At 36.3% G+C, this 19,913-nt stretch overlaps 1 protein-coding gene across 1 annotated transcript; it reads right to left on the reverse strand.

Moving 5' to 3' along the window:
• Positions 1 to 990: 990 nt before the first annotated feature.
• Positions 991 to 6,663, reverse strand: LOC113502326. The gene is made up of 3 exons (XM_026883860.1): positions 6,044 to 6,663; positions 1,472 to 1,644; positions 991 to 1,258 (listed from the first exon to the last, which is right to left on the reverse strand). Exons 1-3 carry the CDS (start codon positions 6,127 to 6,129, stop codon positions 1,182 to 1,184), a joined length of 336 nt encoding a protein of 111 aa, XP_026739661.1. The 5' UTR covers positions 6,130 to 6,663; the 3' UTR covers positions 991 to 1,181.
• Positions 6,664 to 19,913: the final 13,250 nt, after the last annotated feature.

Here is a 19,913-nt window from a genome sequence, read left to right on the forward strand (position 1 = left end):
TCGTCCCTGTGTGTTTAGAAGATATAAGGTAGGCATTTTTTAAACCTCGTGTTTTAGAATCCACGCAAGTTTTACCAAGTAGAATACGCACAAAATATCGATGAATGCTAATACGATGCTACAAAACTGCGATGCACGTGTCAGCAAATGACCGTGTCTGCGAAGGCACTAATGACCGTGTCTGCGAAGGCACTACACTTCGAAGATCGCGATAGATCTTCACTGCGATTCTACTCCATCTAAATACATATGTTAACATATTCATGTCAGCTTTCTTATTACTATGCTTTTTGCTATTCATTTATTTTTCTTGTTAATTTCGTTACGAGTTATTAATGAGGGTAGATGAAGATTTCGTTTGAATTTGTGTTGACATTTTAAAACTATTCAGATCGAGGTTAACATTGTAATCATGTTGTTTTTGGATAGTTTTCTGTGTAGTTTGAATAAAAGCTGTGGTGGCAATTTTTATTGGAGTTGTGTAAAAAAAGGATCTTTGAAGTGTGCTGCGGCGGTCAAAACAAATAAGAGTAGTGAGCATCATTATGTACAACATAAAAATTGCACAGAGCGTAGCCACGAGCCCGATCATGACACAGCACGATCTTCCGTATTAAGGAAGTAATTAAAGAAAAAAGCAGCCTACATTTTCGATTGTCCGGGAGAAGATATTCAAAAAGTAATCCAAGATGTGTCTAAAAAGATGCGCCCACCGATATGCCGACTAAAAAGGCGATGCGGATGATAATACACCAATAAAGAATTAAAGCTGAGCCAGCATTACCAAAATCGCTAAACTCATTTACCGTTCCTCATCAATATACTGTAGTTGGTTCTGAACAATTTTTGATCGGTCATTATACATCATGATTTTTTAGTCGTCTTACAAAAGCAGCCGCAGCAAATTTGGATACATTTAATATGCAATTTTTATTGAATATTATTACGCAAGGCGTAGTTTTAAACACTCTGTCAGTTTTCTTGAGAAAATTAAAAGTGTTTAAAAAAAAAAGAAATTTTGAAGGGCTGAGGTCATGTGGATTTCGCTTATCTTAACAAAATATAGAACAATGCCCTGTTATGGAAAATCAGGTTCCTTAATACCTCATTTAACTAACATTGAGGGAGTATTTCAGCATTGAAATCGCAACATCTCTTAGTATTATTATGTTATTATCCACTTACTTCATATTCACGATCAAGTCGGCCTTGGAATTCGGAAGCTGGGGTACATTGATGTCTAAACATCCACCATCTCCTGTAACAAATGAGAAATTTTCGAAAGTCTAGCAATGAACACATGCACAAAGACACCCAAACTCAGGAAAAGTATTCATGGATCACACAAATGATTGTACTATGCAGGGATCGAACCCGCGATACGTCGCGCTCTGTGAGTTTAGCGTGGTGACCTCAACCACTCGACTATCCGTGCACATTCTTTAAAGTTTATATTTATTGCTTAACAAACCTGGTGGCAGTTCCCTGGATGCCATGATGGTCTGCCGGTCCTCAGTGACGAGGGTGAGCAGTAGACGAGCAATCCCATCGGTGTGGAACCTCGACATGCAGGCCTTGTTGATCCCGCCGGCTGTTAGCACGCCGGGTGCCAGGAATATGTGGTTCAAGTCCGTGCATGGGTTACTGAAAGAGGACATACAATGAGTGGAATGGTTAACCGGGTGAAAAATTGTAGGACCTTTTTCTTATTTTTAAGTGAGCCACATATCTATAGTGCTACTTTATTTTTAAATTTGCGCTAAGGGATTTCGTCCGTTTGTCAAAGACACCTAGACTTATTACAAGCATTCGTGGATCGCACAAGCGCTTACGTCACTCATAGTGGCTATCCATTAAGTTGCAAAAAGAATAAGTCAGAAATATTGCTGTAAAATAGTCTTCTCTTTCAGTGCTAATAGTATTTTGACAGCCATCTCGTTTATATAATAGCCCGGATAGTCTAGACAACAAGAAGAATAATGTAGTCACGAAGACTAAAATGTTTTTAATTTAATATCTTGCAATTGTAACACGATAGTCATGAATACCGGTCGCCTCTAAAGTTATTGCTGTTCTTTAGGAAAAAGGACTTGACAATAACAGCTGGAAAACCAAGCGATCTTATAAATTCATTTTGGGGTACTAAACCCTAGACAATAACTAGGTTAATAATATGGGTTCTCAATTCACAGATGCCCAATACACATCTGCCTACATCTTAAGCTGTACACACAATATTTATAACACAATACCTCTGACTTATTTGATGTGTCTCTCACGTCTCCACATAAAAGGCATAATTACTTTGCTACAAAAAATGATGAGATCAATTCAATGGCTGTTTCCTTGTAATCGCCGGTATCGAAGGTCCAATTGACCTTGGTAACACTATAAGTAATCTACACCACTTCAGGACAGTTAAATAACGCCTTTATATGATTGATATAAAGTTCATTTTTGGTTTTAGAATTTTCTTTTCTTGTGGGGTCCGCTGTACAAATACTCGGATGAAATAATAATCGTAATTGTTTTTTGATTTTCTTTTGTTTCAACGCAACAACAGTGTTATGTAGGTGTTGCTCTTGACTATTTATTTTGAAGTATGTTACATGTAAGTGATATCAATAAAAACTTTGGCCATTGTTATTTTTTACTTGTTTTGATTACTGAGAAGTCTTTGCAGATGCTCTTTATGTTAGTTAATGTGAAAATGTTAGACCAGTGGTTTCTTAGGTTTACGCGTATGTTAGACATTATCATGCTTGCAGGTATCATGGTCACGGGCAGATTGAGGTGGCGTTCGTCTTGGCAATATACGACCATGATTCCTGCGACCATGATTCCTGCAAAGGTTTCGAAACGTCGGGAACTAAAATCCGTTAAAATTGTTTCATTTAAATGTTAGACCAGCTTATATTTATTTCGATCTGCAAATTAAAAAGACTTTGGTTGTCTTTTGTGAATTTATGATTCGAATCTGAATGTGTCTTATTTAAATATGGTAATGAAAGCCTGCAACTCAACTACCTATCTGTGTAATGATTGTACTCGTATTTGCATAATCAACAACTGATAAAGAATTGACATAAGTTTGGTACACATAAATTAATTTCTCATTAATCTAGGTAAATAGATCAAAAAGGTGTCGAATCCATTGTGCTAGAACGTCGCCGTATTAAGTAAAAAAAGATAACATTTACCTATAAGGATGCTCAAGATACTCACTGCATTGCATTATGTCACAGAGATAGTAAACAGTCAAGTTCAAAAACAAGCATCCATAATTTAGGAGCGATATTACTTATATCATTCAATGTTTCATTGTTCATATGATTATTATACATGTGGTGCATATATCTGGTAAAAACTAATTCACTATTATATACACTAGACCTCCTTATTCTGCTTACCCCGTTATGTAAGATCGCTCAGCTACATTAATCAGACGAGTTTCAAATGACTGCGGTATGAATGCACTCGTTAACGGTGTTCCGAGAACACGCCATCTGGATGTTATTAAAACATAGCCGGTAGTGCGTCTTGTACTCGGGTTGTACACTGATCATGATGTTGTAAGGGGTAGGCAGACATACTGGAGAACTATTACATAGAGGAAAGGTAAAGGAGGAGCGTAACAGTTGTTTTTTTGTATCCTAGAGTTGAGTCCTTTTATCGTTGGGGGTTTCTAGCAATATTGATATGCACAAAGGCTATCAGACTGGAATTTATCACAACATGCATTCGTGAATCACACAAATACTTATACCTACGCGAGGGTCGACCCCACGCCTCAGGGCGTAGAGTGGTGACCTATTATATACCACTTGGCCTATCGTGCAGCCAAAAAGATGCAACGCTTTACATCGTATCATAAGGCGTTTTGCTGTAGCAGTCTTTGAAAGTTGCTGCTAGACCCCCAGAGGCAGTAGCAACTGAACTGAAATATCGAACATTTCTGCGCCCAAAAATGTCATTCATAGGAAGAAAAACATAAACTAAGCTCCAAGAAATATCTTACTAGTCGCATGAACCATTGCCATCAATTTGGTAATTCTGGTTATTGTTGGCATAAAGCCCTATTCACCAGTAGTGAACATAGCTTATGTACGTCTTATCGAGGAACTAACTAACAATTACCGAACAAAAGATCTAGAAAATTTCAGTAGTTGGGACAGTGGAAAACAAGAGTGCAACCTTTTGCCCATTTCATTGACCATATTCCAGAATATCAATGAAGTAATAAATGGAAAAATATCCATTAAATCTGTCAAAGTCTATTCGAATGAACTAAACGGCATCATAAATTAATTTCTATTAGCGAAATGCTGAACTTCGATGAGTTCTTCATAACCATCGATTGATAAAATTGTTGCATTCATTGAAGAAGTGCTTTTAAATTGAGAGATATTAGATCGGTATTTGAGTAGGTATCACGTAAATTGCTTCTAGAAGTAGACAGAGCTAAAGAGAGGTCGATACCCTCAAAATAAGTGAAGAAAAAAAACAAAAAAAAAAACAATTATGTAACATTACCTCTGGATTTTATTGATAATTCCATAAGTTACCATCAAAGTTTTATGTGTGACGTTATAGTTGACGACAATAAAGTTTTATTAATCCAGTTTATGTAAAAATAAGAAAATTCTACTGAAATAGATTTGGTTCGATACCAATAGCTGATTCGTAAATACATTATATAATATTGTAGAACTTTAATTGTAATCATAACCCACAGCTGGGCATGGGCCTATCCGTCTTATGGGATTCTTATCCGTCTTCAAACTTCAGGAATGTCATACTTAAATGAAAAATTGAGTCAAACCGAACTTCAACACTTGTTTAGATCCAACCATCTTCTATTACGCTTGCTTTCATTCAAAATGTTGATACAAATTTGGGTGATATCACTGTCTCGCAGTTTTTAGGCAACATTGGCTGTAGTGATACCCTGTTCAAGCTTAAGGTGGTTTAGACTCTGACAATAGTAAGGAGTTTTTCCTCCCTCCTATATGCCCAACATGGTCCATAATTGTTTCCATATGTAATCTACATGTACCTATGTAACTGTTAAAATGTACGTTATGGTAGCCATAAATATTGAGTATTGAAGCATTTATAAATAAGTACAGAGTTTTTCTGTACCGATCTCTTTACACCTGAATTTTAGGTGTACTTTTTGTAACTAAGGATATACAACCTATCTGCTAGCGCCTTAAAAAGGTGTTGGGCCATTTGGAGTTGTTGCAGATAGAGCAAGACAAAGTTCAATTAGCGATAAACATCCAAATATAGGATTCAAGGTTTCAGACATGTATGGATAATCTGTTTGTACATTGATGCATCGCTGCCCTGTTGATCCTGCATTGTTCATTAGGTACTAGCTATTGCCGGCGGTTCCGCCCGCTACAGTCGAAAATGATCCCACGAGAACATAAAATTGGAATGCTATCCTATTTGCTATCCCTTGGTTTTTACGTGAAAGCATTTGAGACTGCCGTTTATAATAAATATTAGCAGGAAGTATTAATATTTAACCACCATAAGTCAAGTCACTTTTCATCATTTGGACAATTACTTGGTATAACGGTCAGTAATTAAAGTATCGTCCTGGTTGGCCTTGCACCTCGCGCATGCCAATCCATGAGGGAGATGCAGATTCGATTCCAATACAGGCAAAGTGTCAAAGTGTATTTTTCAACGTACAATTTACTTTCTTAATTATTCTGTACGTTGATTCAACGTGTGAGGAAATCTATATTACACCTACTGGAATCTGAAATCGCAAATTCCCAATCAATGCTCTGACCTTATATACATACCGGTAGAGGCCTGAGCCCAGCTGTGGGAGGTATATGGGCTTGTTATTTTAAAATGTGAGGGTACTTTTGACTATAGAGTAGAGTACTATAATATTTATGTATTGGACCTTAGTTACTTACATAGATAATTTGAGCACTATGTTTATTTCAAAAATGATACTGCATAATTTAATTAAACTTAAAACGACATAGTAAGAAAAATATTTCAAGTATTGAACACTTACCTTGTTATATTAGCAGCAGTCCCAGTATCATTAGAATTATGGGAACTCACAGTTCCCAGTAATAACACCAAGCAAAACCACAGCATTTTATTAGTTTGAGTCCGTATCACAGAAACACAGTTTTACATCAGCAAAAAGTTTTTAACCTAATTGCTAACATGGCAGAATAAGCAGTTGCCTTTGCGTGATTAAAAAAAAGTTTGTTTGCGTTTGAGATGTGTTTTATTCCGACGAATGTTATAATTTTAAAATATTTTAGCGGTTCAAATAACAAACAAGTTCTTTTATAATTTGAATAGAAATAGTTAGGTATTTTTTAATTAAGATCTCAAAATTATTAATTAACACTGAGTAAGCTTAATCTAACCGTGCGGTTCTTAATGAACTGAGTTCAATCAATGTATGTTTAATCACACTAATTAAAGACGATCGATTGAAGAAAAAAAAACACAAAAAACAAAATTTCACTTGGCAACGGCTAAAATGTAATGAAATCACTGGTTTAAATAAAAAAATGTTTTGATTGATAAACGGTTGTTATTGGTTTATCTGAACCGGCGCCATTTTTATTTATCTCGATACGTCCGCTGGAGTGCGCGCGCGCAGCCGACTAGACGGTGTAGTTTGTACGCATGCGCGAAAGGTCGTCGCGCATCGCGAAAAAGAGAGATGCGCGCAACATTTTTTCGCTTTTAATTTATTGGTAAGGAAAAGTGAAAACTTGCATTTCTGTGTTAGATACTTAGTATACCGGATAGAAGTTGATGTTGATTGACTATAGAAGAAAATGGCTGATATTTATGCTGTCTTGTTATAAATCGGCTATACTTTAGTATAGTTGATCCCCAACTTTCTTGAGTCAGATATTTAATTAAATAGTCTATGAAAAAAATTATCAAACAAAACAATACATTATAGGAAAAATATTACAATACTCGGTTTAGAATTTTAAAACAATTTGTAGTAATGTACTAAACTCTGTACATATATTATTGCATAATTTTGCTAAATAATTATGTAGTATTAACAATAAATAAAAATAAAATATTGAATTAAATTTAACGATTAGTTAAAACAAAATAAATAATTAAATTAAAAATTCCACCCGGAATGTTGAGCGCCCCTGGCTAGGTTAATAGGTCGATCGTCGACCGCTGAGCAATACAATTAATTGTTCGAGTTCAATTGTTTTGTACATACGACGCTCGCCGCTTGGAATGTCTGACAATATAAGCGTATTTACATTTAGAGTATTTTCGACGGCAAATAGATCAACATGGACACATAGGTGATCTCAGCAATCGTAGCGAATTAGAAGTTCGAGAACCGTTTACTTTGATAGAAAAAGTACAAATGTATGGATATGACAGCGAATAGTTACGTGACTTATAGAATCTGAGATGACATTTAAAAACATTTCTGGGGGTTTTTTTTCCACGATTCTGAGTGTAGAAAATGTCGAAATGTGAGATCTTTTTGGGCAACTACTATTAGGAGTAGTTGCTTTTCAATGAAATTTAATAGTGATTTTTCGGTTTTAGGATGGAAATCGTTATGTTTTTCCGATGTATATATTAGATAGTTAGATTGGATTTTTGTTTGAACGGTATGACAGCGTGCCGCTGGGGAGTTTGTTGCGCCGTTTCTTCTCTCACAGCAAAAGCACTTAGGAAGCGGTGAAGGGTGGGCGAAACTGGGTGCTGTCCAATGAAATCTGACCTTCAAAAAGTGCTACTTAGTAGATTAATTTGAATAAATAAATTTTGATTTTGAGTCATGTGGTGTATCGCATTTTATTTCCTAAAATTACGATGATGTATGTTGTATTTTCTTACAAGAAGATTTGATCTTCAAACAATATTTTCCCGGACAGGATTTCTTCATGCCTATTCTAATTTAATATTGATTGTAAGGACAGCCGAGTGGTGGAGGTTACCACGCCATACCCACTCAGCACGAAATATGGCGGGTTCGATCCAAGCGTTGGACTAGCATTTGTGTGAAAATGTAACTTGGCTTGGGTTCATTGAATGATCGAGGATCTGTAGGGTAGTATATACACTAGTTATGAAGGTACCTTAGGGAAAGGGAAATATTCTTCTATCAACGCCTAGTTTATTCGTAGCCGATAATTGAATGGCTATCATAACTTTGCATACGTTGAACCTGTACGCATTGGCTGTATGGCTTAATATTTAATATCTTATGTAACATGCCTTTATTACCTACACTCATGCGCATTGAATCTTAATCAGATTTCACTAGTTCTGTCCTACTTAATGTAACCTATTAGATATAGGTAGCAGTTGTTGCAGTTCCAGAAGGTCTACCACCACGTCTTAAAGATATATGACTCGTGTTGTTAAAGAGAGAGATGCCTATACGATGTGTGTGCGCTGTCTCGCTTCCACTTCTAGTAGTAGGTATACTTTAAGAGCTGATGATAAGCTCTCAGGATTTTGCAGTAGGTATACCTATGATGAAGTTACAACGAAATAATTAAAGGAGTATGCAACTAGTATCACTTTAGATAGGCCTTTAGGCACTTTAGATTTCCAAATTCTTGACTGATGATGCTTCGCCACTTGTTTCTATATTCTGCGGAGTGAACTGTACCATGGAAGCTGGTATTCTTTCCTCGAATTTCTGTTCCGGCTAAGTTTAGTTGCCATGGACTCGATTTACAGGCGATGGCAAGAAAAATCGCGGGGTCTTGATGTAACTGGTCATGTAGTACCTAAAGACAAACACTAATATAGGACATAGTTCAGTTCTGCGGGCGAAGCCGCCTGCAAAAATGGTAGGTAAAAGAACAAGTCTGCATAGCTGCATAATCACAAAGTTTACGACAGTATGAAAACAATAGAAAAACATATATTTATGTAGGTCACAAATAAAGAATCTATTAAACCTTATTTTATTAGGCGATAACATTGTTTTAATAAGGCGAATCCTAGAGCCATCTAGCGGATTACTTAGATAACTAGTAAGTAAGTTAGGACGTTAAGTTACGTACTTGCAACGCGAGTGGTTAGTTCCACTATTATGATGTAGATGGCGCTTGTCTAAAGAATAGTGTTTTTGTAGTTGTTAACAACTTATAAGTCGTTTTTAGGCGTCGCGTTGTATTCAGTTCTATAAAGACTTTAAGTTGAGACAAATTAGGTTTCAAATTTCACCGAATTTTATCCTCAAATGTCGGTCACCGTCTTATTAAAACTTTATTAACACCACCGTTTTGAACACCACAACTTTAGTTTTAACCGACTTTAAAGAGAGGATCTTAATTCGGCATGTATTTGTTAAGTATGTACCCTATCATAATAAATTAGCTTAGTACTAAACGAGATGAATTCTTGTAAAAAAAATCTATTATATCTTTTGGTTTATCTATGACGACTTTTAAACAGAAATAATTTTATAACAATAGTAGTAAACTTTTACAATCGAGTGGCTAATCCTAAAGCAATTCTGCATATTTCTCTAAACTTCGCTTTTATTAACCTCTAGTCAGTCACTCTGGCCAGCATGAACATCAATAACTTAAGTGAGATAAATAAACTGCCATTCATATTTAGGGATCTCCATAGTGTAGATATGTTGTTGCTGTATAAAGAACAACAAGTTCAGAAAAAAATCAGTAGTAGCGTTAAAGATACTTAGATTCATATCTACAACTCTTAATACTTACTAACTTATTGCATTAAGTTGTTTATCTGTCTCGTAAATCCGATATTGATTCTCATTTTTGTCTTGAACACGTCTTAAAGAAATATTTTTATTGTTGTAGAAGCGTGACAGGGCTCCACTCAGTGTAGATCGCCATTTCACTTCAACACTGCTAACATCCTTTTAAAAGACGGTATTGGGTTACTGGCAACTGAAATGTCGGTAGCTTAGTTTATAGTGACTGACGTGCTTAGCCAGGACCCCGATTCTGCTATTTACAACGGCCGATGAATGAATGGCAATTGGATTAAATTTGAAACTAGTCCTATTCTCTTAAGCATTTTGTTCAAATTAACTGTATTTACCGTGAGTGTTCCGCCCTTTACTGACTTTCCAATTATTTTGTTTGAAAAAATCTTAGAATAATACAAATAGTGCCAATTTAATCCATATTCCATTCATTCATCGGCCATTGTAAATAGCAGAATTGGGGCTCAGGAGTCGCAAGTCTTATCGTGATTTTTTGATTGAGCGTTTGTATTAAATTGCAAATATGATCCGCTCAGCAGCGCTTTTTGTGTATTCAATAATAAACACCCCAAACATACTTAACAAAGCTATTGTTATACTTAATTCTACGTTCCGTTTTATATTCGCTTAAAAAGTCGATTACAAAATAAAAACACCAATGAAACCGTTATATTTTGGAATTCAAAATGGCGCCCGTGGATTAAACACTCAAAAGGATTTACTTCGGACCGTTGCCCGGTTTATATTCTGTATTGATGTACTCAATTAAAGTGTATCATTGTTTCGTAGGGTTCCGTACGGTCAAACTGAAACCGTGGTAAAGCTTTTAAGCATTTTTGTTGTTGTTGTTTCTTAATAATTTTAAAGCCTGTGAAAAGTATAAAACTGCATATTTTTTGTCGAATCCTTAATTCCAAAGTTTGAGTAAATGAAAAATACTCATTAAAACATATCGTTATTAAAATAGGTGGCAAAAAACATCCCAACGTAATAAAAACGCTCTTCCGAAAATTAAACAAAAATATTTTTACTCGGACTTGTAAAAACAAATTTAATAACAGTTGCTGACTTTTTTAATTAAATGATTATTTCTAGTAGAATTAAGTACACTAGAAACTCAAACCTATATAAATGTTAGTAGGTGCTTCATACCCAAAAATACTCGTTTTGGCCGAAAACTCCTAAAAGTTTATGAACTATTTACGACGTCATATAAAGCCTCTTCAGGAGGCCTTAAAGATACCCTAATTAGTCTGGCTCCTGACCTACTTGCAATTAACAGTAGTCCACATGTACACGAACACATACAAGCACTTCATTATTTCTTTAATGCAAATATATCGAAGTTAAACCGAAATTACAGTTGCCAATCCCAAATTTACGTATCGTGCCTCTCTGTAAGTTCGCAGAATAAATGTTAAAATACGTAAATGAATTTAATAAAAGAGCGAGCGGACTCGTGAAGCCAACTAGTGTTGTAAAATAAAACCAAGTGAAAAGTGGACAATAATAATTAATTTTTATTTCGGCACCGACGACTGGGTGGCCAGCGTTCAACACTTGGAGTGTTGCCAGGTGGGGTATTCCGACTGAATTTTTAATTGTGGCAACATTTTAGCGATTGAGTTCGCGCGTGTTTGCGATGCTTAATTTATTTTCGTTGCGTTTTTTCTTTTTTGTTCTTATTTAAAGTTCAGACGGACGTTGGAAGTTAATGGAACTTTTATGATTCAACTGATTCACTGTGGGATGTTTTATTGTAGTTCTTCGAAGGATAAAATTGTGTTACAGAGATGTTTAGCGTTATAAGCATGTAGAACGCCAAAGAAAGTGAGCCTGGACTTCAAGCTCATTAACAACTAACTAAGAATGAAAATCACAAAAAGCAGACATTACTAAAAAAATATTTTTTAATACCCATGGAAATTGAGGAATGAGAAGATTGAAGATAAACTAAAGTAAAGACGCAGCACAGCACATAGATCTTGGAACTGATGGCTGATGGAAATGGAGACCACGCACTATCAAACGCAATATAGGACGCCAACAACACGACGTGGTGAGACCTCCTTATAAAGTTTGTAAGCGCGCACTGAATGCGAGCTGCTTGTAACCTTTTTGGCAGTCACTGGGGAAGTTCAATATTGGACGTCCCATGGCTGTGGTGATAGTGATTGTTAAAATAAGAAGAACCCTACGCCCTGCTAAGTACTGCAAATTTGACAACGCCTCTAATCTTTAAAATCATAATCAGTCCAAAAACCAATCTCCTTTCAAAAATCTGATAAATGATCCCAAAAGCGATACCTCACTTAAAACAAATTTCCTCCATCAGCAATAAAAGGTTCATTTTACATCAGGAATGCATCGCAGCAGCAATGCGGTCGGTTGTTTTTCGTTACCTTAATTGCAGCTCGTTTATTCGTACCCTCACAAACGTTCATGCTTAATTCAATTAACTGATTCTCCGCGTTTCAGGCGTTTTAAGTTTTGGTGGAAGTTGTGTGGTGTGGAGGTTCCTCCATTTTATAAGTCGCCATGGTATTAGTTACCTGGTTTCGACTGTCAAGACTCTAGAAGAAGTAATAAATTATAATTAAACTTTTTCCAGATTCAGGTTTCATATCTAAGAATATTTTTGTGATTTTATATAAATTTTTCGAATGTGATCTTTTTTTAAGCGGTCACTGCAGATGGATCCACCCATTGTTAACTTAAACAACTGTCAATCGGGAAGTTGTCCGAAAATAAGTTTCACAAAAATAGGTTTAACTTAAAGTATGGCAATACCGGTATATTCGTTTGCAGACATGATACTTTTGTCTAAAAGGGCAGAACACAGAATAATAATATGCTAAAGCCGGAACACTATCCAAGCTCTCAAACCGTTTGACCTGTTCCAACTCTGTTTACACCCAGCTAAATGAAAATTTAAAACACATCAAAACAAATTCTCAGCTGGTTTCATTCGAAGCTCGTAATCTATAATAACCGCCTGGGGTACCAATTTCCCCGGCTCTGTACGCATGCGCTCCGCTGAGCATTGAATCGCCTGCAATATGCACCTTGGCCAGTTGCGAAACAATTTCCTAGAACCGAGTCCGGTTGAGCGGCAAATCGAGGATTTTCCATAGATTCTGTGGCACGGATTTGGGAGAACGGTGTGGTAATATTTGCTTTCATTATTTTTTTTTTGAATTCGTAATATTTTTTCTTGATAGCCCGTTAAAGCAGTCAAAGCTAGAAATACAGCCAGCCTAAATTCTGTGAAAAATTGGCTTGATTTCTCATAAATATGATATTAGACTAATCTTGATATCTCTGCTCGCCGAATTACCTTAGCTCTTATTGAGCAACTAGGTGAATGGAGACGTGTGTTCTTTGTATAGTTTTCTAATAGTAACTTCTTATAGTGCCGTCTTTTTCTTAACTTTGACAACAATTTGGGCTGCTTGCTATACTAACATATTGTCCAATTCAAGTAAAACTGAGATATGAATTCTATATTTTATTAGTCCCAAATCCGTCCCTCTTAGTTCAGACATTCGTGAGCTACAAAGACCAGTGAATCCACTAGAGCCGCGTGTTTAGCCCGCGGCGCTTCAGAGCTGATCTACTGCGCGCCTGTTACTGCGCTGTGATCGCACCGTTTTCCCAAATTTATTATACTATACTATTAGTATTTCCATCATTTTTAATGCGAAGTTTTTGAGTTTTGGGAAGGCAACGGGAACTATGTTATTTTGTATAACATATTTCCAATTTTGTCTAAAAGAAGATTTTCATTCGTGAAACTGGAAATGTGTTTAGTTATTTTGGCTTAAATAAATAATCAAATTTTGTCTTTGTTTTCAAAGGTGTTGGATAATTGTATTTCTTTTTTTTCACGGGATAACTTCATAGAAAGAGACCCGGTCCTATTTAAAGGCATGTACGGAGACACAGTTCCAACATGCAAGGACCTTGTTGAGAACTTTAATGTAAAGTGAGATGGTGCCACTACCTGGTGCCATCTACCAACTTGGATATTTGTATTCATTGTTAAAAGTTTCTAATGTGCGAAAGTATTTTTTTATTACACAGCTGCAAGTCTGGCAGGCCATTGGCCTCCATCTTCAAGGAAGTTAAGAAACAATATAAAACAAGTGAATGTTAAAAGTGAAACATTTCGTTAAAATTAACATTGACTTGCTAATGTGTATCCCTTCCTTATTTAATTCCACGTATTTTGATGGTTACAACCGAACAAAGAATTCGCGTTAAGTAAAAATAAAAATATTGCGTTCACTTGCCTCATTTTACTGAAGTGCGAAATTTGCAACATTATGTTACAATTCGGTGATGCAACGAACGTGTTTCAAGTTCATTTACCCGCCTTTTTTAGTGAAAGAAGGATTCTAGGGGTCTACCAATATTAATAAGTACCATTATTGTAAGTGTAAAAGAGAGATAGCAACTACACGTTCTAGAGCAACGTCTCTTTTCTACACTGGTAGGAAACTATTTTTTGTTATTTTTAAACGGATCCCTTCACTAACGAATGTAAGCCTCGTGTCGCGATGGCTCTTACAAACATTCAAGCTACATGCACAAAGACGCAGGTGACAGACTCGTGGATCACACAGACGGATTCAATCCCTACGTATCGGAAACGCGGGGATTGAATCCGCGACGCGCGCAGTGAATTTGGCGTGCTGACCTCAACCAATATAGGCTATTCGTCTAGTAGTCATTAAAACATATTTCCATCCTTTTTTGGGCAGGCAGTTTCACGATGCTAACTCGTAACTCGTAAGGGTGGTTGTTATTGATGATGGACTGATAATCTGGGCAAGATGGCTGGCAGAAGCGGGATGCGAAGCCGAAGATATGTAGATCTCGATGGCGTGCAATTAGGGAGGCCTATGTTCAGCAGCGGACGAATAGGGGCTGATGAAGATGAGGTGATTATTAAATCTGCTAAGTCCTATTTTTAAATGTGACAATAATAATGATATATAGACAAGAATACAACAGCAAGACACATCCAACGTCATTCGCATGATCCAAAAAGCCAAATAACGAAATCAAATTCACATTTGGAGGTCACAAACAATTCGGGAAACCTTTTACAAAACATTACGGAGAGTACCCGAAGGTTGTACGTAAAAGCATTGTGCCCTTAGGCGTCGGGACGGTGGGAGAAAGGAGGAGGGATGAGAAAAATAGACAGATCATTTTTATGTCTGCTAGTAGGATTGATTCTAGCACATATTTTTTGTTTTGTTCCTGTTAGAGTATCGATTTTGGTGATATGGAATTTGAGAATGTGGTGAATATGAAGCAGACTTAAGCGATGGTGCTTCTCCATACATATTGTATTTGAGAAAAAAAAGCAAGTAGGTATATACCTACTATATTATTACTATTATTTGAAATGAATGAAGCCTGTAAATACCTATTTTATACAACTGAAACATTTTCAAACCAGACCTCAAAGGGATACAACGAAAACCTCACGCTTTGACCAAACCAACATAATTCATCGTTCAACCGTGCAATGTAAGGAATTAAACCGCCGAAGGTGTAATGATTAGTATGTAAAACGTGAACACAGCGTACACGGCTGAAACCAGTTATGTGTACAGCCAAACACAGCCAGCAGCGTAAGTAACACCGTCGGGATTACAATACACCAGTATTTCTCCTACAGTAGGAATTCTTATCTATACTAATATATAAAGCTGAAGAGTTTGTTTGTTTGTTTGAACGCGCTAATCTCAGGAACTACTGGTCCAAATTGAAAAAATATTTTTGTGTTGAATAGACCATTGATCGAGGAAGGCTTTAGGCTATAAACCATCACGCTGTGACTAATAGGAGCTAAGATACAATGGAAATTGTGAAAAAAACCGGGCAGGTATACCTAAATCATAACTTATATTTTCTACCCACAGGGACGAAGTCGCAGGCAACAGCTAGTTCAGTATATACTATCTACGAGTAGGCTGACACCTATTTTGTTTCCTAATATCATAACAGAAACTCATTGTATTGACTGGCCTATTGGTCTAGTGGTACTACGACCTCTAGTTTAGCTGTCAAGCCCACTACCTGATAGCTAAAGCAGAGGTCGTAGGTTCGATGACAACCGGGAGCAAATGTTTGTGTTATGTGTTTATGTGTAATTTATCAGTTGTCCACTATTCATAATGCAAGCTTTGCTAAGTTTGAAACTAGATGGCGTTGTGTGAAAGTTGTGGAATATATTAAAGTATAATTGAAAGTGATTGTTTCGAAACTGTTATCAGGCTTCTGCTGCTGACCATACCAACCGTGTACTCTATATACACAGTACACTGTGTTATGTATTACAGTACACTATGTATGTACGCGGCACGGAAATTTTCCGCGCGGCCGGCTCCACTGCGCTGGCCTGCGTCGCTTCGATATCTCCTGGTAATGTGTCGGCGTTATATTGAAGTATGCAAAGCTTGTTAATACGGCTGAGCTGAAGCGAAATAATTTTCATTACTGTAATAAAGTTTGTAAGTCGCGGTGTTGAACAATGTTTTTTTTGGGTCTATAGTTGGTCATTGTAAGTAGCATGTTGATATAAACATCTTTGTCTAGTCTAATCCGCTGTGTGACAATTTCGAGATTTTTTTTTGAGATTTTCTATTTATGTTTTTTCTAAACTAAATGAAACAATCAGAATGTGACATTATAAAATATGAAAAAAAAATCCAATTGCACCTTAAGTACCAAAATCATAGTCTATGGTAAGGGGTAAAAAGGCATAAAACCTTTCAACTGAAGTAAAAAAAAAATGTTTTTTCGTGTCGTCATTCAGCTTTCTGACCACTCCAAAGTTACTTTACAACCTCGAACGTAGCTACTCAAGCTACACCCACGCTTGAACTCGCGACCCCTCGATCACTGTTCGAAGCTGAGTAATATTTTTAATGGCATCCCGTGGCCATTAATTAGCAAGATGGGAAGCGAGCCAATTAATCAATCGGGGGCTGTGTGGCGCCTGGCCGAGCAACCGCAGCACGCGAAACAGGAGAGTACTAGTATTTATATAAAAAACGCAAAACTGAGGCATCCGTACTAATAGGCCAAAGAAAAAATAATTTGTAAAAAAATTTTTCGCCTACGTTCAGAAATATAACACGACACCTACCACAGAATATAGAATATTACTACGGCTATACTTAGGTAACTTATACCTTATTAAAAAAAAACAGTTGAATTACCAGTATATTTTTCATGTTTGCTTTAAAACGGAGAAGTCATTGTCGATGAGTACCGGTCGATTAATTCGAAAATAGTTTCAAAGTCCAATCAAAACTCGAGTTTATAATCCTTTGTCTCATTACATAAAACTCTCGAACTTGCAGCATCAATATGCTCTTTGTCAAAATAACTCAAGGGAATTCATCTAAACATATAAAACCAAATTTATTATTACAAATCCATTTATCTTGTACCCAGTAAACAAGGCAAATAGTCAATTACCATTTTGAGTCTGTATACACAGATAAACGCCATTCGAACCATTTCCTTACCAAAATATCAAAAACTAATGCTCTAAAAATATGGAAATCCACTACAAAATTCAAATAATATTTTTTGTGTTGCAACACTGTTATTCATTCTCCGGCGGATATATTGGCATATTTTGAAGCTCAACGCTGGCAACACCACCAACACCAGATGATTTGTGGCCGTTGCTAGGTACTACAAATTTTGGTACGACGACACCGGAATCCGTATTGAATATTTCGGCTTTGCCAGGAGTATTTTAGTGTGTAGTTACGGTCTCGTTCTGATCTCATATTTCATACACGGATGTAACTTGATTAGGGCGAGTTCTCACGGCTGTTTCTAAGGATTCAGAAGGATCAGCAAGTCTTGATGTTTTACCTTATTATGGCGGTTTGGTCATCGAACTGGGTTCAAAATGCTTAAGGACACAAAATAAAAGTTTATAAATCGAATAAAGTCTACAAAATACGAATTGATTCAAATAATAGTAAAATTTTTAGGAGTACTTAAAAGTATATAAAATATTTTACTCATGAAAGTTAAAAAAAGAGAAATGGAATTTCCATTCGGTCGAAGCTTGGCAAATGCAATAAATGCATTCCAAAAATAATATTTAATCAATTAATAAACTAAAATTCACAGCTTTTGATTTATTACGATTTGAAGAGCGAAGCGTATCAAGAACCTACAATTATTTTTAATTGCACTTTGATAGAGTTTTACTTGTTTTTTGGGTATATTTTTACGAGTCTACCGAATGAGATTGAACTGAATTAAACACTGCAATAAGTTTGTATGTACCAAATTGTTCCATTATACGGGACCATATTATTATAATAGAAGACGAAATCTGAAATATATAGATAGATGAGATCTTTATAATTGCCTCAGTACCGCGGTCTGCGACACATGGATTAAACTTCTTAGTCGGGAGTCTTTAAAACAAAAAGGTGAAAATTTGTTTCTTCCTATACCATAACTTAATAAAGGCATACATATATTCTAAAAACGTTATTTAGAACACTGGAGTGGATATTTTCTATTTGGCTACCCTCAGAAGAAATGTCGAAACAAAACTCAGAGGGCGCGGCTTTTTAAAGTCCAGATAATTTAAAATGCGAGTCTAAGTGTAAACGAATGTGTATAAACCAGACGGTTTTCCAGGCTTTTTACTTTTGCAGCATTATTTCGTCTAAGTACCTCCTGCTCCGTCAAAATTCTCAAGGAGCGCTACTCCTGGCGCCGTCTCCTCGGCCCGTCTTGCCCCGTAGTAAGTTACCTCAGACATTTTGCGGTCAAGAGTTCCTACCCTTTGCACTCCCTCTGTGGGGTAACATTTTAAAAAAGTCCACTTATAAGGGTTGGAAGCGTTTCGCGCTTGTTTTAGTTATAGGGTCATGGATGTGGGAAAACCTGTTCGTAAAAATAGTTTGTTTGATTCATGACCTGTATCTCAATTTAAATAGGTTAACGACATTTTGACCTATTTTAATTTTGATAACATTCGGTTTTTTGACTAAAAAAATATGTTTAGTATGTTAGACAGTATTCCAAAAAATATTAGATATTTTTTAATCTCCTTAATATAAATATTACCTAAAAATATAGGTATACTTTTTGGATATTAATCGTCTATAGCTCTTAATAGCGAAAATCATAATTTATTCTGTAACTTGCATTCAAATACTTTCCCATTAGATCTTCAAACAATTTCGTGTGTTACTTAATAACTGCAGAATTCTTAGTAGGTGCCTACGGTTTCGCCTGTTTTGGGGTCAAGAGTTCCCGTTCCGCTAGTCCCTTTGGTGAAGTGGTTGTAAACTATGTACTTATTATGCACTTCATAAATAAGGCATAGGGCATACAAGGATACAAAAAGAGAGTATAGAACATATACTATATGATATTGACTGGCCTGTTGGTCCAGTGGTTAGTACCACTGACTGCTAAACCGGAGTTCGTGGGTTCTAATAAATCTAAAAAACGAAGACCGAGATTAAGCAACGGTTATTGCCGTCAGTTTGATTGGGGTCAAATTTTGTTAGCTAAACTTAGTTTATTTTCTACCTATTTGTACGGGACCCTCAGGATCGTGAGTGGCTCACACTTGTCCGATTTATTCAGCTGATGCATGTTATAAGAGTGCGTGACCTAGACGTACTAGAACGTATTAGAAGTGGCTGGAAACTGCGTAAATGAAATAAATACTTTTTATTTTAAGAAAATATACATTTCACAAATTAATTCCAATAATTTATGATTAATATCGTTAAAGTACGAAAAGTAAACAAACAAAAAACCACGTACATTATCCACGTTCGCCTAATGTCCACAGTTCAAAAGTGCACGATTTTCATTTTAGCATTTAAAAACAAAGTTAGGCGCATTCAACCCCTGTTGCCGTCCCACGTTGGGCGCCGGTATTAAAACGCACTTTATCATCCTCTTTACGGGGTTTTAATTCGTGACGTCACAGAGGACGTGCGTGGGTCACGTTGTACCGGGTTGAAATTGATGAGCTCATTGTGTAAAGAATTTGAGCGATCGTCGTTGCAATTAGCGATAGTCGTTTTATATGCTGCTTCAGTTGGACAATCATTTGGACTGATTTCGTCGATGTATTTATAATGACAATTAGTAT

The sequence above is a fragment of the Trichoplusia ni genome, chromosome 2, assembly GCF_003590095.1.
Source record: "Trichoplusia ni isolate ovarian cell line Hi5 chromosome 2, tn1, whole genome shotgun sequence".
Classification (NCBI taxonomy): Eukaryota; Metazoa; Arthropoda; class Insecta; order Lepidoptera; family Noctuidae; genus Trichoplusia; species Trichoplusia ni.